General features: G+C 36.3%; 1 protein-coding gene across 3 annotated transcripts in view; it reads right to left on the bottom strand.

The window, feature by feature from the left end:
* LOC141501327 (E1A-binding protein p400-like) overlaps window positions 1–25,067 on the bottom strand; it is a 143,763-nt gene that overhangs the window by 81,654 nt on the left and 37,042 nt on the right. For all 3 annotated transcript variants that reach the window (XM_074205220.1, XM_074205222.1, XM_074205221.1), the window contains exons 7-13: window positions 19,020–19,423; window positions 18,387–18,689; window positions 5,829–6,014; window positions 2,149–2,289; window positions 1,972–2,050; window positions 1,732–1,787; window positions 427–478 (exon numbers count right to left, since the gene is read on the bottom strand). In XM_074205220.1, the coding sequence (XP_074061321.1) occupies window positions 427–478; window positions 1,732–1,787; window positions 1,972–2,050; window positions 2,149–2,289; window positions 5,829–6,014; window positions 18,387–18,689; window positions 19,020–19,423 (1,221 nt within the window). The remainder of the gene's footprint in view (window positions 1–426; window positions 479–1,731; window positions 1,788–1,971; window positions 2,051–2,148; window positions 2,290–5,828; window positions 6,015–18,386; window positions 18,690–19,019; window positions 19,424–25,067) is intronic.

Genomic DNA, 25,067 nt, shown 5'->3' on the forward strand with positions numbered 1-25,067 from the left:
TTTGTATGTGTTTGGTTATATCTCCTTAACTAATTTTTAAGTATTCTGAAGGACATCTTACCTTGTGTGCCTTTGGAACACTTGAGAAATACTTACTGAAGGATTAATTGAAGGACTAAAAAACAATAAAAATGTTCAGTTCTTAGATTTCCCAATCTTCCAGAGTCATCACTCTGGCACTGACAATTACAATGTTTCTCTCCTGCCAATACTTTTACACTAATAAACAAAAGTTGGCAGGGAGAAAAGATTGTGGTAATATGTATGCCAAATCATCAATGAACAAAAAATAAATAATAAAAAACAATTCTTGGTAAACATTTTTTTAACCTTACTCCAAATAAAGTAAATAGAATATTTTATATTTGAGCGAATGGAAAAAAACAAGACACAAACACCTGAAACCTAGACTCTGAAGAAACAAACCTTCTTCATCAGTCAAAGATGTGCTTGCCTTTCTCTTCTTTTCTACTGAAGTCTACAGTTTTAAAAAAAAAGAAAATCAATTATTATCATTATTTAAAGAAAGCAGTGAGTAGACACTACTAAATTATCTTTTTAAAATATTTCTTTAATTCAAGATTTTTATTTACAACCTAGAAAAGATAAATTTTTGTAACAATCCATAGAGTTCATACAGATTGAACTCTAATATAAAAACACACTCCTGTACTTATATCAGGTTCTTTAATAAATTTATTTTTTAAGTAACAGAAACTTTCTCAATTGTGTCAAAATTATAAGTCTAGGAGAATTAATCCTAGGAAATAGTGATCAGATGGCTAAAGAAAAAGACAATAGGTGTTCCCCCAAGGCTCTGTTCTGGGTCATCATCTTTTTTTTCCCCCTTCTATTATATCTTATTTGGTTATCTTATCAGCTCCTATGGCTTAAATTATCACCTCTTTACAAATGATTCCCAGATCTATATTTCTATACATAGCATCTCAACTGAGTTTTAGTCCTGCAAGAACAACTGACTTTTGGACATCTTGGCTATACTGTGGGAATCTCAAATTCAACAATGTCCAAAACAGAACTAATAATGAGGTTTAAAATATATATATATTTTGCATTTCTTTATATCCTCAAAGCTAGACACAGTGGCTAGCATATAATGAGCATTCAATAAATAGCTATAGACTTGACAGTGTTGAAATATATAAGTATGAAATCCTTTTAATATATCAACACAGATTTAGTATCTATATCTGTGTGCTCATATATCTCATCAAATTCATAAAAATTATTTTAAACCCCAAAGTATAAGATTGTTTTCCATTTCCTAAGGACTCTTATTTTTATTTAAATACAAAAAGCAACTAATAAGTGTCATTTCTCCAAGATATAATGCTAGGTCCAGGAACATCCAAATATATTTTATGTTCATGTAAATTAAGAAGAAAGATTTTGGATATTGGATATCTTAATAATTTACTTCATGCTAGCCAAAGATCATTTATTCTGAGATTTAATTTATTCATCATTACTCTAGTGGGCTGAAATGGAAGCCATGGGCAGAAAGTTACACAAAAGCAGATTTTGATTCAATTAAGAGGAAATTAATAATTGTCACTGTCTGTCAATGAAGAGGACTGCTCTGTAAGACTCTCTATTCCCAAATATATTCAGGTAAGAATTGAATGATCCCCTGTCAAGTACAGAGGAATAGTTTGAACTAGCAAACTTAGAATTAGAATGATAAAATTAGAATAATAAAAAAAAACTTACCATACAGCTTTCATTTTCTATCTTAATGCTAGCTTCTAGTGCCTTTGGGTCCTTACCTGCAAGTTGAATTTATAATGCATATGGATTTTCATTTTATTAATCAAAAAATACAATACATAATAATTTATCTTCCACAGAATATTTACTAATAATGGTATCACTTCTAAAGTGAATGCCTTTTGGTTTTATGAAATGCATTAATTTAAATTAGAATATATAACATTCCAATTATTTAGTTACCTTGTCTTGAATACTTCTTAATGTTTAATGCTTGTTTTTGTTTCTCTTGGAATTCAATATGTAGTTTAATTTCTACAACCTAAGAGAAGAAAAACAGAAATTGAAACAAGACTATCGATTTTAATAATCAAAAATAATTTAATAATTTTTTAAAAAGCTAAAAAAGCAAGGGTTTACCTGTTCAATGTTAGACCAGAAGTATTCAATTTCCCTGGCAATAGATGCAGCAATACGTCTTAATTTGTTCTGTTCCTCCTTTTTATTTCTCATTTCATTGAGTTTCTTTTCTTCATGGTAACGTGCCACGGTTCTGACCATCTAATAAAATCATTATATTCTGAATCAAATTCACCAGAAATACAATTCTGGCTAATATTAGAGCTTATCTTTACTACCCAAATCCATGTACTCTACTAAATAGAATTTTAAAGCACTAGTTCAACTAAAAGTCATTAAGTCACTTTAAGAAAAAATATTCATCAAAATTCCATAGAGAAGTAAATATTCTACCAGATAATTACTCCTATAGGCAAAGGCAAATTATCTTAATTGAAAAAAGTCAAAGTGGAATCAATACAAATCACAATAATTAGATATCTTTCTATTCAAAAAATTTTGGACTTTCATTTTCAGTAATCTAATTTTAAAACAAAGGGAATCAAGACATCTGATGATCTTACTCCACCAAAGACTGTAATCAGATTGCATTTTGGTCATAAGGGAAATGTTAACAGGAAATATTAACTTTTATTAAATTGACCTCAAGCAAAAGAAGTCAGTTTAGAAACTGAAAAGGGGAAAAATGATCAATACATTCTAACCAGAAAACTGAAATAAGAGGGAAAGCTGAACCACTGTATGCAGTGTATGCTTAAAGAAAAACAAAAATGAAAAGTATAACTCTATATGGTAAGTAAAAAAGGAATATTATTCCCAAAAGAAATTAGGAAATCTCAAGAATTATAAAGGACTGGGGGGCAGCTAGGTGGCACAAGTGGATAGAGTATCAGCCCTGGAGTCAGGAGGACCTGAGTTCAAACCCAACCTCAGACACTTAATAAAAAAAAATTTTAAAAAGAATTATAAAGGACCACAGAGGCTATACCTCAACAAAAAATCTCATCTGCACATACACTAGTGGAAATGAGCTAGTTATGCTTTAAGGGGAACTATTCATCACACCTGAGGCAGCAGTCCACTTCACTTTGAAATAGATCTCATTGTTAGAACATTTCTCTTGATATCAATGCCTACAATTGTCCCTTTTTAGTTTCTATCACATACTACTGGTTCTGTGCTCTGCAGTTCAGCAGAACAAGGTTGATCTTTCCCTTCCAAAGTTTGCTATTATATCTCTCTTGAGTTTTCTGTTCTCCAAGTTAATTTCTTCAACAAGATCCTCTTATGTTATGTGAAGTGATTCTTTCCAAAAGAATCATCTATAGAGAATATGAACTTAAACATGAACTGCAGCATTTAAGTATTTATAGAACTTTAACTACTTTACAGTAAGGTTGAGTTGAAAAGAAAATAAAAACGAAGTATTTCCAGCACTACTGCCAAATGAAACATGACATAAGTTAAATTAAGAACTCATTAAGGAGTAATTTGAAATAACTGCAAAATATAGTTTAATGAAAATGCAACTGAGACACATACCCTAAAACATATCTCTTGAGTAAAATAATACAGCCCTTATTGGTAGGTGTCCAAAAAGAATTATATCATCTCTCCTCCTAACTCTTCCAGGAGCCTCCTAAATTAATTATGTCTTTAAATCTTCCATTTCTCCCCCTCTAATAGTTCTTTCATTTCTGCCTACAAATGTTATCAGATCAAAAAGGCCCTTTTGGCAACTCTGCTACTTCCTCAATCTGTCATCTTTTCCTTTGCCCAGACTACCAGATTCACTACCTATACTTCATACTTCCAAACTCCTTCCTTAACCTTTAATGATCTAGTTTCCACCAGCTGCCCCCCAACTACTCTACTGAAACAATTCTCAAAGATCATCATTGGCCTCCTAATTACAAATTCCTACAGCCTTTTCTAAAATCAAAAATCTTCCTTGAAGAGGATTTTGCCTAATTTAATAGAAATGGAGGAATAAGGATTAAACAAAAATAAAATCAGATCGGTTCAGAACTGGTTTGGATAGCCAGACTCAAAGAACAATTGCAAACAGATGGCATCATGGCCGATGACACTCTGGTGAAGAGGTTCCCCAGGTATCTGTCTCTTGTCTTGTGCTACTTAACGTTTTTATCAGTGACCTGAAAAAGGCATAGATGGTATGTTCATCAGATCGGCATGTGACATAAAGCTAAGAAAAGAGATGTTAATGCCAGATGACATTCAGGATTCCAAAGAATTTTGCCAGGTTAGAATTGGATTGAATCTACAAAGACAAAATTCAACAGAGACAAATGTGTAGTCTCACCCTTGGGTATAAAACGATCTGCTATGGGGGAAGTATGATAGCTGTGTTCAGGTACTGGAGTGACTGTCATGAGGAAGGATCTGTTGGTTATCTGGTTCCAGAGGGAGAACTGGGGCCAATGGGTAAAAGCCATAATGAAGTAAATTTAGGCTTGCTAATAGTTAAGAGCCATGAAGAGCTGGATTGGTCTGTCTCCAGAAGCAATCTGGGGAAGGGGGGCCTGCTGGCCAGATATGCTATAAGGAAGATTTCTTTTGTGAATGGCATTTGAGGTCCCAGTCAGTTCTCAAGTTCTCAAGTCTGACAGCTGGCAAAGGAGCTACCTCTTAACCATTCTGGCTGGATGAGCCTGTGCAAGTCACTGAATAGTCCAGTGCTAGGGCAATCCTCCAAAATTCCAGGTAACAAAGACCATACCAGCCTTTTCCGGCCCTCTCAGGCCTCTGCAGGAGCAGTCCCCTTGGCTTCCCCTCTCTTCAGCTCCCCACCTCTGTCCCTAACAGTCTTCCTGCTCCTGTCTCACTACACATAGGGATTTCCAGGTTCTGTCAGGCCTTCATCTCCTTGTGTTGCTCTCTGTAACCAGGGTTATCTCTGCCTTCTAGATGATCTTGGTTCTTTATAGATATATGTATACACATGGGTATATGTCTATATGTCTATGTATGTATGGCATATATAGAGACATCACTAAATAATTAGGTCACTGAAAGAGGGTGGAGAGCAGGGGTTCTTAACCTGAATCCATTTCCTAATTTGTTTTCCCAAATTACAGATTCTGTCCTCATCCCTATCTTGATCTCCACCCTCTGCCCACTGGACTAATCCACCCACCCAGATATTCCATGGTCAACATGGCAGCTGGGTGGTGGGTGGATGGAACTCTGGACTGGAGTCAGGAAGACAAATTCAGATCCAGCCTCAAACACTTCCTAGCTGGGTGACTTTGTGCAAGTCACATATCCTCTGCCTCGGTTTCCTCAACTGTGAAAGATAATAATAGCGCATCCCTCCCAGGATTGTTGTGAGGATCAAATGAGATACTGTGAAGAACTCAGCACAGTACTTGGCCCATAGTGGATGCTCTAGCAATGCTATTATCATCATAGAAATAACTATCACGTGAGGGAAAAGATGGGAATTTTCATGAAAACAAGCATGAACAAAATGCTGCTGGGCATCAGATAGGAGTGGTCACTGTGCAGGAGATGGAGAATGACTTAGAAAGGGAGGAGATTCCAAGGTGGTTGATGCCCAGAGAGGGCAGTACCAGGGAGCAGTAGAGGCCACCCTGCAGGGGCAGGGCCCACTGAGAATAGGAGATGCAGGACCAGTCTGTCCATGTGACCCACTCTGGCCACTGCCCCACAATGGGGGGGTGGCACATCTCATTTCATTCCACAGAAACTCCAGGTACCTTCTTGGCTGCGGCCATTTTCCATCTTCTCTCTTGAGCAAAGTCTGTTGCCATCCACTGCATCTCTTCAAGGAGGTAATCCCAGTGAGACTTGGGGCGAGGGGCCTCCCGGAGCTTTGGTAGTCGTCGGAGAGACCACAAACCTTCCTTTCTCAACTCTGCAACTCGCTGATGGGTATTGTTTTCCTAAAACACAGAATCATAAAATTTTCCAAGTTAGATGGGACCTCAGCAAGCCATCTAGTCTAAATCAAATCTGAAAAAGAATACTTTTGGTCAATGCTGATATTTATTTTGCCTAGCAAAAAAATATATGTGTCTGTAATTGGGATTTTGTTTTTCTTTCATTCTCAACTGGGAAGATGATTTTTGTTTATTGAAAAAAAATATATAATTCTTTTTGAAACAAGCCCTCCTTCAGCCTTTGCCTAAAATACCAAATGTTGGAGGTTACCTACCAGGAAGCTCATTCCACTTTAGGGGAACTCTCTTAGAAAGTTTTTCTTTTCAAACATCCTAAACCTGCCACTGGTACAGTTTTCATCCATATCTCCTAGTTCTCCCCCAGAGGTCAAACAGAACAAGCCTGATCCCTCTTCCACATGACAGTATTATAAATACTTGAAAAAGTATTCAGTTTTTCACCCTATCTTCCTCTGGCATGGATTGGAAATGTGTTGATGTTACGTTGTCCTCAGCTGAATGTTCTCCAGATTATTAATATCCTTCTTAAAATGTATTCCCCAGAAAAGAATACTATAGCTATGGTGTGACCAGGATAGAGGCTAATAGGACTAGGATTCCCTTACTCATGGAAATTATGTCTTTTTTACATTGCCCAAGATCATGTTAATTTTGTTGCCTACAATACTATTCTATTGATTCATATTGCACTTAAAAGTCCACCCAAATCCTGTGATCTTCTTCAGACACACTGAAATATAATCATGCTATCACTCATATATACTTGTGAGAGGGATTTTTTTTAGCCCAAGTATAAAACTTTACATTTATTCTTATTGTTTTCTCTTACTCAATCCTGTCCACTATTCTAATCTGTTAAGATCTTTTAAGACTGATGGTCAGCATCAAAGGAAAGAAGGGGGTAGTTTCAGATATGTTATGAAGAGGAAAACAATAGGTTATTCTGGATGTGGAGGCTGAGAGAGAATATGGAGCAGAAGATGACAGATTGTGAGCTTAAAGAACTGGGGGGATAGTGGTATCTTCATTGTAATAGAGAAATCAGAAGGAAAAGGATGGACTGGAGAAAAGATTATGAGTTCAATTTTGGACATGTTAAGTTTAAGATAAAGCATACAATTCAAGATATCCTCTAGATAGTTGGAGACAGAAGCCTAGAAGTTAGGAGAGAGGTGGGCTGGAAAAATAGATCTTTGAATCATTTTCAGAGAGATGATAATTGAATCTATTATAACTTATGAGATCTCTAAGTAAAATATGTAGAACAGAAGGAAAAGAGAAAAGCATCTAGGACATCCACAGTTAATCAGGTGACATAGAGGGTGACCAGCAAAGGGGACTGAGAAGAAACAACCAAATAGGTAGGAAGAGGGCAGAAAGAAAGAAAAGAATATCAAGGACAAGAGGATGATTAACATTCTCTGAAGTCCAAGGCTGAGGAAAGGTTAAAAAGGATTAGGGTTGAGAAAAGGCCATTAAGAGTTGACAATTAAGGGATTGCTGTTAACTTGAAAAGAAAAGTTTCAGATAAATAATGAGATTAGACACTATACTGCAAAGAATTAAAAAGAAAGAAAATGGAAGTATTGGGAGTAGACAGCTTTCTCAAGGTTAGGCATGAAAGGAAGGAGAGATTTAAGATGATATCTAGCAAGGATTGATAAATCAAATGGAGGATTTTTGAGGATGGGTATATTTTTAGGAAGGAAACAATCAGAAGAGAAAGAGAAATAGAAGTAGGAGAATGGGGATGAGAGCAATTTTAGAGAACACAGGAATGGAATGTGATCACTTGTACATATCAAGGAGTAGGGTGAAAAAGGAGAGAAGAGGGGAAGGCAACAGCATGAGCTCTGTGTCTTTAATAAATGTGTTTTGTGTGGATGAATAATTAAAAGAAAAACAAACCAGACAATATCAAGTCCAAATAGCAATAGCACTCCACTGGAGACCACCAAGGTAACATAGAACCATTAATGACTACTTTTTAACTCCAACCATTCCAAATACATCAATTGTTCTATTGTAGAGTCCATTTCATTTGATCCTTCCAATAAAAGTTGTACGAGATACTTTATCACATGATTTTCTAGGAAGCAATCAAATAGTACAATGGATAGAATATTGGATCAGGAGACAGGAAGATCTGAATTCAAATCTATCCCCACAGACGAGATGTGTGAACCTAAGCAAGTCACTTCACTTCTGCCTGCTTCAGTTTCCTTATCTGTGAAAAGGGGATACAAACAGCATCTCCCTGGCAGAATTGTTCTGAGTTTGTTTGGGTTTTTTAGCCAAGATCTTTATTGATCTAACTAATAGCCATCAGGGGCAGTTTTCTTATGTTTCCAAAGACCTGTTAGTTTTGAAGAACAATTAAAACAAAACCAAAGCAAAAACAAAAGATCCCACAAAAGTCATAGATTTTTAGAGAAGCGCCTAAAGGCCTTGGCTGGCACTCTCTGATTTCCATCCAGAATAATAATGAAAAGGAAAGGAGTGGACAAGATACGTGGGTAAAGAGGTCTCCAATGGCTGAGAAGTCTTAGCACAATTTTTATTGTGAGTCAGTTGGACTAGGTAAGGGGAATGACCATTTTCTTTATAAAGATTTTCAAAAAGAAGCTTAAAATCATACAAGTAACCTTTAGGGTCTCCAAGACATTTTCAACGCCTACCCCTCCGGGAGAGAGCAGTTTCACCAAGATACAAAGAGAAGGATTCCATCTTGAGGTAAAGGCTTGGCCCTTGACCACCACTGTCCAGTCTTAAGACGCAGCCACGGGGAAGTTAGGAAGTGGAGTTCTTCCTTTTCATCTTATCTGATCTCCAGTCTACATAGAGAGGGTGGTTAATCCCATAGGTTTTTTGGCACAGGTGAGTTTGTTTTGTTTTTAAGATTAAGACTCAAAGAGTTAAATAAGGATCTTCAGGACTAGAATGGGCATGCCACACTTGGTTGATTCATGGAGCCCTCTAAGCATAGGATGTTGAGTAACTTCAGTTTCAGAGAGAACCAATGCTCTCTAACACTGAAGAAGTCTGTCCTTTCACTAACCTCCCCTGGCCAGATGATTATTAAGCTTCCAAGCATTTCTCCACCTGCTGCAATCATCAGGCATGAGCAAAGTAAAGAGTTTAAACATTTTAGGGAATTTATTTCATTGTCACATTACTCAAAGCCTCCAGTTTTCCAATCTGACATTCTGCCTTAAAATGCTGTCTGCCAGGTTTGCAGAGTTTAAGGAAAGCGGGGAGCAAAGTAAGGTTAATATGAGAATCAAAAGACCTTTCCTGATTACATCTTTAACAAAAGGGGTCAACTTCCAGGATCAGTCCATAAAAAGCAGTCAATATTCCCCAGATGTATAAATGGGAAAATAAATACTTCATGTGCCAATCAAATATTTATAGATTTGGGTCTCTTGGCTTTGATCCATCTTTATTTAGGGAAAATAAAAAGCTATGAGTCACAGGTATGGTCAAAGTCCAGAATCTAAACAGATTCCTAAGCATAAACACTTATTTCAAATGAATCCCTACCCCTCCATAAATGTGATTGGGTTAAGCAAATTAATAAAGAGGATAGCAAATGACTACAGACATCTGTGCAAAGTGGGGAAAGCTCTGAACAGGTGAGAAGGGAGCAAGGATGGGCTTTGCTTTACTCTGAAATAATATTTGTTTTGGGGGTTTTTTGATGTTTGTCCTTGTTCTGGAAGAAGACCATGACATCAGGGAGATGATGCCATGATAAGCACATGAATTGGATTAAGTGAGAGGGGCTGTGCAAAGTCACCAGCCTCACTTTCTCCTCCAGAGCCATCTGGGTCCAGTGGTCAGATATGAATCAATATGACTGGAGATGATCTGGATGCGAGGCAGGCAGAGTTTAGTGACTTGCTCAAGGTCACGTAGCTAATAATTGTCAAGTGTCTTAGGCCGGATTTGAACTCCCATCTTCTTGACTCCTTACTAAGGAAGGGGAGGCTCAAATTCCAGCTCTGCATTGCAAATAAGACACTGCCCTCTGCAGGTAAAATACAGACAAAAGACTTCTCTCCTGTGTCTCCTAATTCTACAGAAATAATTACTCTGAATTTTAAGTCAGTAAGACTTATGAGATGTCTGGTATTTGTGAAGCACTTTACAAACCTTAAAATGCTTTAATGAAGGCTGCTACCGTTATTATCATCATTTTCTAAAATTAAGGCAAATCATAAATATAACATTCTCTGACCTACCAATTTGGGAACTATGAAAAAGGAACTAAGATTAGTACATCAATGACCTGTTCTTAATGAAGCCATGATGACTTTCGGGATCACCGATCCCTCTCCTTGATGCTTAGAAAATATCTCTTCAATAATGCATTCCACAATTTTACTAGGAATCAAAACTAAACTAATTGGCCTATTTTTCACAGCTTCCATTCTCTTAAAGAGGGGTGAGTAAAAAAGAATCATGACCTTTGCCCTTCTCTGATCCTGTGTCTTTCAAGATTCAATCACCAGGGTACAATAACCACATCAACCAGTGTTGTTTCAGTACCCAAGGATTTCATTCACCTGCACCAAGTGAATGTTCCATCACTCTTGGACTTATTAAAATTTTAGTATGACATTCCACCTATCCTTCCTCAGAACCTTCTGAAATCTGTTCTCCTAAAACCAAGGGTACATGTCAGCCTAGACTCAACTCCACTCCAATTATCAGTGTTTTCTCTATTGATATGAATCAGATTCAACATAAAATTTCCCTGTGTTAGTTTCTCCACTTTTTGAAGGAGTAAATTATCAATGAAGACAAGAGAGGAGATTATTAGCTATTCTGCTTTTGGAAGAGGAAGTGTTCCAGTAGGTATGTGCATAACTAAAGGCCCCCATCACTATTATTTCATGCCTCTTGGCCAGGCTTATCATGTTTCCTAAATGTTTCATCTATTTTTCTCTTTGGACATTATTCTAATGAGCAGGTTAGGTGGCATAGTAGATAAAGAGAGCACTGACCCCAGAGTCAGGAGGACCTGAGTTCAAATTCAGTCTCAAATACTTAATATTTACTTAGCTGTGTGACCTTGGGCATGTCACTTAGTCCCACTGCCGCACAAAAATAAAAAAAAAAATAAAAATAACAGAACCAACAATTCACAGAGACTTCCTAAATTAAAGAACATAAACTCCTTCTTGCTAATGAAGCTACTGAGCTTCAACAAGGCAAGGGAAGGGACTAGACCCAGCTCTCTCCGCAAGAATGGGGCAGCATACAGTCCAGGGTGCTTACTACCCAAAAGCCCCTAAGTCTCTTCATAGCTGCTGCCTCTCCCTTAACAAACAAGCTTCTCCTGAGTAGGGACTTTTTCCTGTCACTGTATTTATCTCATCAGGTCCCAGCATGGGGGCTAGGATAGAACAGTCCCCCACAGTCAGGCACCCCTTTGTTCTTTGTATATGTTGCACCTAGCCCAGTGCCTGTCACACCATAAATGCAGAATAAATGCTTGTGGAATAAATGAAGGCAGGGATTAATACAGCAATGGAACTTTCCAAAATCCTCAACACTGGATGGGAGAGACTTGAGCCATCTGTCTAGTCTAGCCACAAGATGAGGAAACCGAAGTTGATGAAGTAACTTGCCCAAGGTCACCCATGTGTCTGTGAGTGACAACACCAGCATCTGACCCGCACTCTTCTGATCCAGAATTTGGCACCACCTACCCAGAGGTCATCCCTGATTTCCATAAAAATCCAAGGACCCATAAACGAAATATCCTTATTTCATAAATATTGACACTAATTAGTGCTTATGTGTGAACTCAGCGAACACTGAGTCATTCCAATTTCTAATCAAGAGCTCATTCTACTAAAACTTGGGGCCTGGACTGAAAATTTATTGTGGGTTTCCTAACAGATAAATGGTCTAAAGCAGGCATCAAGGAAACATGACCAATAGGCCAGATCCAGGGTGGTTTTGGATGACCCTTGAATATTTTTTGCATTTTTTAAAAAAGTTTTATTGTATATATAGAAAATGTTATTTTTATTAAAATTTTACAATATAAACACTATATAAACAATATAAAATTTTCCTTAGCTTGTGGTGGAAAAAGCAAGAAAGGCCACCATAAGCCAACTCCTAAATGAAGAATACTCAAAAATAGAACTGCAGTCTTTTAACAACCATACAAAAGAATGCTCCAAATTACTAGGAGAAATGAAAAAACTAGTCCAAGGTTTATAAATGGTAAATTCTTGTTCTCAGCACTAAACTATAAGATAAAAACCCACTAACTTTTTCTTTTCTAACATTGAAAATAACATGGAATTATTACTCTATAATATCCCAAGGACTTAATACAGATAAAATTACGTTTACCATATCATAAAGTTTTGGCTTTTGAAGCAAGTTGTTTAATTTTTCCCTTATGGTTAAATGCTCAGTTTCACATTGGTTATAACATTATCTATTTTAAGACAGCATTTTATGGTTATTCCAAATTGACAAAATCATGTTAAAACGTAAGTTCATAGGATCATAAAGGCTCTATAAGATGGCTTTTCAATCCTCCTGACCTTTTAAGATTTACTGTATTTTGTATAATTTTTTTAAAGTCTACTAGATTTTTTTATTTAAAATTTTGAGTTCCAAATTCTATCCTTTTTTTCCTCCCTTCCTCCTCTTCCCCTCCCTAAAATGTTAAGCACTCAGATATAGAATTTACATGTGTTTTTATATAAAACATTCCCACATTAGTCATTTTATATAAAAGATTCAAAAAAAAAATTTTTAGAAAGTGAAAAATAACATACTTAAGTCTATCTAGCACTATAAAATAACTTTTGAGTGTTTGATTGGTATGGTACTGAGTAAATAATTTAGGCAGAATTATTATTTTTATTATATTGGCTTGGCTATGAATAATTAATATTTTTCCACTTGTTTATATCTGATTTTATTTGTGAAAAGTATTTTTATATTTGTGTTCACATAGTTTCTAGGTTTCTCTTAGCAAGTAGACTCCTAAGTATTTTACAGTGTCTATAGTTATTTTAAATGGAAATTCTTTTGTTTATCTCTTGCTGCTGGACTTTGTAATATATAGAAATGCTAATGAATTGTGTGGATTTATTTTTGTCTTCTGCAACTTTGCTAAAGTTATTAATAATTCGTTAACTTTTTTAATTGATCTCTAGGATTTTCTAAGTATAACTTCATATCATTGCAAAGAGTGATTGTTTTGTTTCCTCACTGCCTATTTTAATTCCCTTTAATTTCTTTTTCTTCTCTTATTGCTACAGTTAGCATTTTTAGTATAATATTAAATAGAGGTGATAAATGACATTCTTATTTCACCCCTAATTATACTGGGAAGGCTTCTAGCTTATCCTTATTACAGAATGTTTGCTAATGGTTTTAGATAAATAGTACTTATAATTCTAAGGTAAGCTCTATTTATTCCTATGTTCTCTAGTATTTTTAATAGAAATGAGTTCTGGATTGTCAAAGGCATTTTCTAAGGGTAAAAATATCACTTGTACAAAAATATTCATAGAAGCCCTGTTTGTGGTGGCAAAGAATTGGAAATCAAGTAAATGTCCTTCAATTGGGGAATAAGCTTAACAAACTGTGGTATATGTATGTCATGGAACACTATTGTTCTATTAGAAACCAGGAGGGATGGGAATTCAGGGAAGCCTTGGAGGGATTTGCATGAACTGATGCTGAGTGAGATGAGCAGAACCAGAAAAACACTGTACACCATAATATCAACATGGGGGTGATGATCAACCTTGATGGACTTGTTCATTCCATCAATGCAACAATCAGGGACAATTTGGGGCTGTCTGCAATGGAGAATACCTTCTGTATCCAGAGAAAGAACTGTGGAGTTTGAACAAAGACCAAAGACTATTACCTTCAATTTAGGGAAAAAAAACTGATATCTCAATCAGGAATGGGGTGGGGGGAGTGAGAGTAAGAAAGAGAATTTGGAACTCAAAGTTTCAAAAACAAATGTTTAAAATTGTTTAAATGTAACCAGAGAAAAATAAATATATTCCATTTGGTACATATATGTTTAGTATTACTATGACTTCATTACTATGGTACCTTTCAGCAAGATATAGTTTCCTCCCTTATCTCTTTTAATCAGATCTGTTTTTGCTTTTGTCTGATACCGTGATTGCTACCCCAATTTCTTTGCTTTTGCTCCAGTCTCTGACCTTTATCTCCGCTTGTGTGTATCGCTCTGCTTCAAATGTATTTCTTGTAAACAATATATTGTAGGATTGGGGTTTTTAATCCATTCTGCCGTACTGCTTCCATTTTATGGATAAATTTATCCCATTCACATTTATATTTCTGATAAGTAACTGTGGATTTCCCTCCATGGTATTTTTCTTGTATTTATCCCCCCCCCCCCCGCCCCTCATCTTTTCCCTCCCTCCCCTACCTCCCCATCTTTTACCTCCTCACAGGAGTTTTACTTCTGATCACCACGTTCCCCAATATACCCTCTCTTTTATCAGTTCCTCCTCCCCCTTCTACCATCCTTGTCCCTTTTTACTTCCTTAAAAAGTTAACAGATTTCTATGTGTGTACGTTATTCCCTCTTTGAGCTAATTTTGATAAAAATGAAGTTTAAACTTTGACTGCTACTTCCAGTCCCAGCCTGACCCCCATTTTTACCTCCATTATAATAGCTCTTTCATGCCTCTTTTATGTCAGGTAATTTACTACATTCAATTACTCCTTCCTTTTTCTTCCAATGCAATTCTTTCTCACTTCTCTATTGGGGGGGGTATCATTCTATCAAATTCATCTTACATCCATACTATCTGTCTATATTTACTCCTATTTGCTCTTCTAGTAAAGTTATTAAGAGTTGTAAATATTATCGTGCCATATAGAAACATAAAGGTTAAACCTTATTGAATTTCTTGTTTTTCTCTTTCTTATCTTTACACTTTTATGTTTCCCTTGAATCTTAAATTTCTTATTCAGTTCAGGTGTGCTAGGTGTGGAGTTGCTAGGATGGGTCCTTGCTGGCTGCACAGACTGCTTGTCTAGGGGACTGCTGGCTTGCAGGGGGGCAGAGCCTCATGGATTACCCCAGGTTTGGAGCCTTGCTGCAGACCCAGTGCTGGGGGGGTCAGGCTACTGCTGCCGCTCCTGCTGCTGATGCTCTACTCCCTTCCACACCAGTGAGACAGACTTCTCCTGCCTTGGCTAGTAAGCTGTTTCCCTGCTCCTGGATCAATTTTCAGGTAACTTTCTAGTTGTTTGGAGAGGAATTTGAGAGACCTTCGGAGAGACCTTTTCATTAGAAATTCTCGAAAATCCTTTATTTCATTAAACATCAATTTTTTCCCTGAAAGAATACATTTGATTTTCCTGGGTAGGTGATTCTTGGTTGTACTATTAACTCATTTGCTTCCAAGTATATCATATTCCAAGTCCTGTGATTCTTTAATGCAGAAGTTGCCAAATCTTGTGTAATTTTGATTGTAGTTCTACAACATTTGAATTACTTTTTTTTTTTTGGCAGGTTAACAATACTTTTTCTCCTTGACCTGTGAGCTCTGGAATTTGACTATGTTGTTGGGAGGGGGCTTTTCATTTTGGAATTACTTATATAGTGATTGGTGAATTCTTTCCATCTCTATTTGCTCCCTGGTTCTAATATATCAGGGAAGTTTTCTTTGATAATTTCTTGAAAAATATTGTCTAAGATTTTTTTAACCATGGTTTTCAGGAAGTCCAATAATTTTTATATTTACACCTTTCCTGGATCTATTTTCTAGGTTAATTGTTTTTGCAATGAGAAACTTTTTTTTTACTTTTTTTATTTTGTTTTATTGTATTTTGATGTCTCATAGAATCATTAGTTTTCATTTCTTCAATTCTAATTTTTTTTTTTGGCAAGGCAAATGGGGTTAAGTGGCTTGCCCAAGGCCACACAGCTAGGTAATTATTAAGTGTCTGAGACCAGATTTGAACCCAGGTGCTCCTGACTCCAAGGCTGGTGCTTTATCCACTATGCCACCTAGCTGCCCCTAATTCTAATTTTTAAGGAATTATTTTCTTCAGGGAGCTTTTGTACTTCCTTTTCTATTTAGCCAATTTTATTTTTAGGTGCTACTTTCCTTAGTAAAATTTTGTATATCTTTTCCCATGCTATTGACTTTTTATGATTCTCTTTCATTATTTTAATTTCTTTTTTCTAATTCTTTTTTCTACATCTCTAATTTGTTTTTTAAAATCCTTTTTTAATATTCCAGGAATTCTTTTTGGGTCTGGGAACAAATTACATTTTTCTTTGAGGTTTCCCATGTAGCCATTTTTATCACTATTGTCCTCCACTAAATTTATGCCTTGGATCCTCCCTATCACCATAGTAACCTTGTATAATCGATATTTTTTTTTAGCTTTTTTGATCATTTTTCCTGCTTTTTTTTGTGACTTAGTGTTTTTATGTCTTCCCAACTATTTGTGCTGGGACTCTGGGTCTTACTTTCAATGGACTTCAGGGTTTAGCTGCTTTCTTTCTCTAGAGCAGGGCTATCCAACCTTACTTTTAAGTTTTTATTGAAACAATAGACAATGTATTTCGATTTGTCATTTTAGTGAGAACTCAGCAGTAGCCTTATGATTTGCATGGGGGAGGTCAGTCCTCCCCACTGGCCTCCCTTGGGTGTGGGATTTAACAAGTGGCCTGCTCCAAGGCAAGGACCTTGCTGCAGGGTTGTATGATAACAGTCTGGTGGCTGACCTTGAAGAGAGAATCTTGTTTTTGGTCTGTTCCAGGGATTGGAGCCTGCAATGGGGTTGTTATGGAAACAGGGTATCTCTGCTGGGAGGCCTCAAGGGCAGGGTCTCTCTCCTGGACCACAGGGGCTACTGGTCAGCAATGGTGTCAAGGCCTGACTAATGGTTTGTGCTAGGTGTGGAGTTGCTAGGATGGGTCCTTGCTGGCTGCACAGACTGCTTGTCTAGGGGACTGCTGGCTTGCAGGGGGGCAGAGCCTCATGGATTACCCCAGGTTTGGAGCCTTGCTGCAGGCCCAGTGCTGGGGGGGTCAGGCTACTGCTGCCGCTCCTGCTGCTCTACTCCCTTCCACACCAGTGAGACAGATTTCTCCTGCCTTGGCTAGTAAGCTGTTTCCCTGCTCCTGGATCAATTTTCAGGTAACCTTCTAGTTGTTTGGAGAGGAATTTGAGAGACCTTCAGAGGGCTCCTTCTTTACTTCTCCATCTTGGCACTGGAATGCTGTAACACACTTAGAAGCAATCCAAATACAGAAGTTCAGAGTAGGAAATACCTTCACACCATCTACTGCAATTATACCTGAAAACAGCTGACAAGTGATCATATGGTCTGTCCTTTAAGCTGCTCCCACTAATGGCAGCCCATTCTACTTTACGACAGCTCAAACTATTAGGTAGTTTATTTCCTCCCCCGTAGATCTACTATAAAGAATGAAGCTTCAGGTCTCAAAAGAGGAGGCAATGGTGGGTTAGAGGAGGAAAGAGAATCAGCGGGAAATTCTGAGATCAGGAGGTTGAGTCTGGCCCATCATAAAATCTGGGCCTTTCTGGGCCCAATAGTTCATAATACTATGAATCAATTACCATTCAGACACACAGTGCCTAGAAAGGGTATCAGAGAGAAACCTAGACAATTGGTTCTGACACCAGCTCTTTCACTAACTAGAGCTGTGGCTGTGAACAAATCAAGAAACACCTGGGGTCCTCTTGGGATCTAGAAAGGCAACTCTGAGGTGCCTCCAGCTTTTCTCACTCTGACAATCTCAGCACTTTGCTCACTTCTCTTAGGTAACAAGAGCTATCCTGGCAGCCTAAACTTATTTCATTTTAAGTAAATTAATTCAAATAAAAGATGAAAATTATTCAATCCCACTGACTCATCATCACCTCACCGAAGCAAGGGACCTAAGAGAAAAACAGAAGAAGACTTGCAGAGTTAAAAAGACACTGATGGGTCAGGAAAGGCCACAACAATAGACCATAGTTCCACTGAAGAAGCTCAGGGTCAGTACATATATCTATTGGCTACTTTAATTGTATTACTTTCTTAGTGAGTATTAAGCTCTTTATGAAAAAAACTGTGTTTCCTACTTATCATGTACCCTTAAGCACCTAGTACACATCTATTCAACTTGTAGGCTCTAAAGCAAATAGTAAATATGCTAGCTAATATTTCTCTATCAATTGTTTGCAATACTCTGTAGCAAATATACTCATGGTATGATTTTCCAATCAATTTTTAAAAACTTAATAATTTAAACTTCTTACAAAATTGCCTAAATACAATGAAAAGAAAAATGGTCCTTACCAGTTTTATTTGCTCAGCAAGCTTGTCTTGGGAACTCTCTGGGGGCAAGCCCGCTGCATTCTGGTCTGGGGTCTGAATTGTTGGTGCTGTAGCTACAGCTAAAGCTGGAGGTTTGGATACAGCAGCTATCACAGATAAGGATTTGGTTTCTGGGGAAATTCTATCTGTCTGCAGAGGATATACAGAGGGTGGTGCTGTGCCTGAAGGAGCTGAGGGTGAAAGAGATGAGGGAGGCAGGGAATCCGCCAGAAGATGCTGAGGAGCCTGGACAAGATCCACAGATGGTCCCAGCAGCGAAACAGTCTGTCCAAGAAACATTTTGTTATTCACGAATATCAGAAGCTATATCAAAATCAGATAACATTTTAATACTTACATCCCAGTAGAAGTTGGAGACCAAGTATTCTCAAGTTATAAATATGACATTTAATTTCAAAAGTGTTCACAGTTAAAAACACTTGCTCTTTTGAAAGTGTACATAAAAGACATACATAGATGATCACTTAAGTTATCAAATATAACTTGAAAAACCCACACATTTAGCTAATAAAAATAATGTTTTCTGTGTGTCTGGAGTCAGTATTTCATTATTACATTATCATTTGTTAAAATAAAACCAAAATCATTGAATACCTGTTGCTGTATAGTAGCCTGAGAACGAGAGGCCTGTGCAGGTAGCTGTCCTTGCATCTGGACATGGAATGCTGGCGTGAGAGGATGGGGAAGCGGGGCCGGAAGCTGGCTGACTGGAGTGGCAGGGATGGGTATGTTGGGTAGCTGGGTCTTCACCAGAATTGAGGGCTGGAGTTGGGGCTGTGTTTCCATCATCTCCTGCTGAGGCTGCTGTGAGATCTGCAGGGTGGACGGGAGGGAGGTGCCCGGGATATTAACAGGCTGCAGTCGCCCAGGAAGCTGAGGTGGAGGAGTATGTAGACTTGCAGCATTCTGCACGGGAGGACCTTTGGATGGATCATACTGCTGTTGGTTTTGTTTCTGTCCAGTGAGCTGTACAGCTTGAGGAGTGGGAGGCATTCCGCCTGCAAACCCAGAAGACATCAAACAGCAATTTTAAAATGCTCAAGTTTAATGGAAATTCGTCTCAGAAAATATTAGATAGAAAAGAGAAAATACTTTAGGATTTTAATATATTGTACCCAATGCAGCCTGTCAAAACTATATTATATGAGCAAATCTTTTATTCTCTCTGGACCTCAGTTTCCCTAACTGTAAAATATTTGGCCTAGACAATTTCTAACATCCTCCTTCCAGCTCTAAAATGTACAAATAATCAACTAGAAATATCCCAAGAAACATTGCAAATCTTATTGCTCAGTTCCTCCAGTGAGTGACTTTTAAAAGTAGTCAATTTGAAATATATTTTACCTTATACAATACATAATTTATTTCCTATGAATGCTCAATTTATTTTTGAATTCCAAACTTCATCCCAAATAACATAATCACAGAATCTTAGAGATGGAGAAGAATCAGGTTTTCCAAACTCCAGCAAAATGTTGGAATAAAAATGTTGCTGATTGTTTCAGAACTTTGACATGTGGTCAGGTCCCCTTCTGATACCTCACTGGGTCATAAAGGTGTCACCTAGAATTTTCAAAAGCTATGACAGTGAAGCTCAACCTCTTCCTCAAGGATAATCTGGCATCAGACTCTGTATCTGATATTTGAGGATCAATCTAGCTAATTTCAGAGAAGCCTAACATCAGAAAGTTAGTTAAATAATAAATTCTTTTGGTACAGTAAGTCATAAAATTGTCTACTGAAGGAGGCATATAGGGGTTACAATCTGCTCTGCTAGAAGAAATATTCAGTGATAAAATCATAGATCTTTTGAAATACTGATTAGGTTAAATAGGTTGTTCCAAAGGTCTTAGTGCAGATTTTAATCTACTTAAAAGCTTAAAACCTGCACTTAGTCCCATGAAACATTCTGTATTTATATAGTAATTTATAGGCTCTGATTATATATTTCCAATGATGGGAAACTTATTATTTTACACAATACCCCATCCTGTCATTGAACTATTCTATTTTTTCTCACATTGAAACAATATCTGCTTTCTTTTAAATTTACACCAACAGGAATAATAGCAGTTTCTCCCTCTCCCCTTTTTGTGGCTAAATATGCCCTAGTTCATTCAATCATTCTGTAGGACAAGGTTTTTCTAGACCCCTCACCATTTTGCTAACTGATCTCTATCCACACAGATATTTTGATGCTTTTTAAAATGAGGTGTCTAGTATTATAAATTATTGTGCCAAATATAGAGAAACTATCTTTCTTGAAATAAAAACTACAGTTATCTTAATGCGACCCACAGATACATAAGATTTTTGTTTTTCCCTTTTATCGGCTGGTTGGTTAATCAAAGAAGACCAAGATGACATCACTTGGAGACAAATTATAGTGTGTCTGGCTTACTGCTCAGGCCAAGATAAGCTCAGAATGCTCCACCACAGTTTGGACACAAATAATCCATGTGAACACCTATTTATTCTAAACTTACATATCACATGTTTCCTTTGAGCTACTTCAATTCAGCTTTGTTCATAGAACACAGCACCCTCTCTGATGAGGGCATGCCATGCTGGGCAGTCCTGTGCCAGTGTCTTTTATGCTGCCCAATCAATTCTAAAGTTCTTAAGGGAGACCTTCATGGTGTCCCTATATTAGCAGCTACATTGGCCCATAGTGCCAATGAAATGAAAGTAATCTTTTTCAACAAATGAATCATTGCTTTAATTTCTCAATTCTGTTTTTGTGAAACTGATTCTTCAAATCCAAATGCAAGACTGTATACTTACTAATTTCTGTTAAGTTTTATCTTATTAACTTATTGCATCCTACTGAAATCTTACTAATGCTTCATTTTATTATTTAATGTCTTAAATATTCCTACCAGCTTTGTGACATGGTGCTGTTAGGGGACTGTTTTGTGTGGGAGCACTGTAAATTATCTTCGCCTGGTGTCCTTGAACACCAGAGTCTTGTTTTGCTAAGTGCCATGGGAGTGGATTAGAGACTGGAGAGGTACTTAAGCACTGGTGTTTTGGTAAATAAATGGAGCACTTGGAGATTTTGATGGAGTTGTCATCCTCGTCTCCCCCATCCCTCCAATACTCGCCTGAGGAAAACTGAGGGCGTCCAGAACTGGGACTCAACAATGTGCAAATTAATTAATAAGTATTCCTTCTACATTTTCATCCACATTAAGGAAAACATTAAGCAGAACAGGGGCTAAAAGTAGAGCTTCCAGAAACTTACCTACATTAATCAATACTCTATGACAAATGTATCTCCCTAAATTAGTACCCAGTTCTCCACCTTATTGGCTTGACCCAGGTATTAGAGTAATTGAAACTCCTATAAGTTTGTGCCTTTTTGTATTCATTGCTTTTTAAATCTGCTTTTCCTTCTATCTCTTCTGAATGTCTTTTTAAATCTGAACTCCCTAATTCTTACTATAGATATTTATCAAATGTATATCATATGCTAAATGTTGTGGGAATACCTAGATAATAGACTAAAAACTCATGATTCCACTTTCATTCAGTTAGAATCTAAACTTATTTTTTTTTATTTTTATTTTTTTAGATTTTTCAAGGCAATGGGATTAAATGGCTTGCCCAAGGCCACACGGCTAGGTAATTATTAAGTGTCTGAGGCTGGATTTGAACTCAGGTACTCCTGACTCCAAAGCCGGTGCTCTATCCACCCCCAGTTAGAATCTAAAAGGAGAAATGAAACATCACAGAAATAATTATAATACAAGGTATAATACAAAAATTGAATAAGAAGAATATAAAATGTTATTTAATAGTAATTGAGAAAAGGGAAAAAAATATTTTTATAGGATCAGGGAAGGTTCCTTGTGAAATAAGCCTTGAGAAGGAAGCTGGAGCTGGGAAAGGAAAGCAACTGAAACAGAAGAAATAGATTGGGGAAGAGGAGATAGTAGAGATAGAAATATAGTTGGAAAGTTGGGGGAATAGTAGTCTCCAGTGAAAATATACTCTGATCCAAACAAATTTAACAAATAAACATTATCAAACATTTAAATAATCGTGTTTACCTATATTATAAAAATTATTCTCAAAATTAGAGAAATAAAGCATTCCATCAAAATCATTTTATGAGATAAATATTGTCCTAATATCTAAATCAAGAAGAGACAAAGCAGAGAGTGGGAACTATAGACTAACTTCATTAATCAATATTGATAAAACATTTAAAATAAAATTTTAGCAAAGAAATCATGGCAATATATACTTTAAGAATTCATGACAACTATGTTGGAGTCATAGCAGAGAAACAAGAATGTTAACTCAGAAAAATAATTAGCATAATCATATAAACAATAAAAAAGATTCATCAATGATGCAATGTTGCAATAATAAAATGAGATATTCAACTGTTTAAAAAACTTTTAAAATATACTGAAAATTGGAGCAGCTAGGTGGCGCAGTGGATAGAACACCAGCCCTGGAGTCAGTAGTACCTGAGTTCAAATCTGCCTTCAGACACTTAATAATTACCTAGCCGTGTGGCCTTGGGCAAGCCACTTAACCCTATTGCCTTGTAAAAAAAAATCTAAAATAAAATAAAATAAAAAATATATACTGAAAATTTTCTAAAACCAAGAGCTAGCATATTTGCAATAGAAAAATACTAGGTTTCCCTTAGCATTTCTTTGCAGTAATAGGAAAGGTAGGGAAAGGCCAAAGTAGTAAGAAAAAATCCATTTGGAATAATTACGAAATGACTGATATATATGAAAACTGATCTATCTAGATAAATTTTAAATACCTCCTTATAAAGATTTAAATAACTGGAGATTCATTGTTCATAGTAAAGCTGCAATGATATAAGAAGAATGATGATACTAAATTAATATGGTGCTCTACTCATCAATTTCCTAAGGGAATGAAACAAAATAATAACAAATATTCGTTTGGAAGAACAAAAGTCTAGAATCTCAAGAAGAATAATGAGGAGAATGAAAAGGGGAAAAATAGGAATGAAGGTCACAAAGCATTGCTAAGCCTCAAATTATAATAATAAAGTAGTAATCACTAAAACTTATTGATGCTAGTTTTAAAAATAAAAAAGTAGGTCATTGGAAAAGGCCAGACAAATAAGTATACACATCAACATAATGTCAGATAAGGTTATATAAATATTAGAAGAGGAACATATTTGACAAGAAGTATTGGGAAAACTAAAAAAGTATGTTAGCAGAAATAGTCTTAAAACATATACTACCATAAGTTCCAAATTACCTCCATCAATCAATACTTCATAACTTATGATTGGTTCACCCAAATGAACCTACCTAAATTAAGTACCCAGTTCTCCACCTTTTGTCAGATTTATTTTGCTTTCAAAGTAAATACAAATGGTCACATAATTAAAAAAATTAGAAAATAATAGGAGAGGGTATCTAGGTGGTATAGTGGATAAAGCACCGGCCCTGGAGTCAGGAGTACCTGGGTTCAAATCCGGTCTCAGATACTTAATAATTACCTAGCCATGTGGCCTTGGGCAAGCCACTTAACCCCGTTTGCCTTGCAAAAAAAAAAAAAGCTAAAAAAAAGAAAATAATAGGAGATAACTTTCATAGCTTGATGCTAGTAGAACTAAACAATGAATAGAGCTCATCACAAAAGAGAAAACAGACAATTGTGATTACATAAAATTTTGAGAAATGCCTGAACAAAATCAATGCAGCTAGATTTTTTAATTGAATACAGAAAAAAAAATTTTTGCATTTAATATATCTGAAAAAGAACAGGAGTCATTTTCCAATAGATTAGTGAGCAAAGGATATGAGCAATTTTCAAATGAAGAATTATAAATTATCAATAACTATACAAAAAAGATTTCAAATCACTACTAAGATAAATTAAAACTAGGAAACTGAAAATAAAGATGGTGAAAGGCATAAATAGTCAACATTAAAGAGGTGATGAGAAGATAACAAAGATACTAATACACTGTCAGTGGAGCTATTAACTGCTCTAATTGGTCAAACAACTTGAAATCAAGTAAAAAAAATCATTCAACTGTTGATGTGCTTTAATATGTACTAGGCATATGCCACACAGAGATTGAAGACAGAAGGCAAGGACTCATAAAAATGTCCAAATGTCAATAGCAGCACTTTTCATAGCAATAAAAAGTGTAAGCAAAGTGTGTGCCCATCTATTAGAAAAAGACAATGTGGCATCTGTACCATTAGAAATGACAATAAAGGGACGTCAGAGAGACATGAAGACTTGTAGAAACTGATATAGAATAAATATGCAGAACCAAGAAAACATGCACAATAAACACAATAATCTAAGTGGAAAGAATACTAAAAGGAAACTAAATTCTGAGCAACTATAATGACCAGTATTGCTCAAAGAGGTAAGATAATGAAAAAGAATGTCTTCTCATAGAGAAGTAGACTATAATATACATTATCAGATGAAATTACTGGGTGGTTGATTTTGCTCAACTGTTTATCTTTGTTATATGAGAGGACGTGTATTTGGTAGGGAGGAGGACAAAGGTACAGTATCTAGAAATAACTGCAAAATGTAAAACGTAAAAATGTAAAAGATGTAAAAATGAACATCAACAAAATTTAGTTTTTTAAAAAAATAAAATTAGAACACAAA

Source organism: Macrotis lagotis, chromosome X (assembly GCF_037893015.1).
Source record: "Macrotis lagotis isolate mMagLag1 chromosome X, bilby.v1.9.chrom.fasta, whole genome shotgun sequence".
In the NCBI taxonomy this organism is placed as follows: domain Eukaryota; kingdom Metazoa; phylum Chordata; class Mammalia; order Peramelemorphia; family Peramelidae; genus Macrotis; species Macrotis lagotis.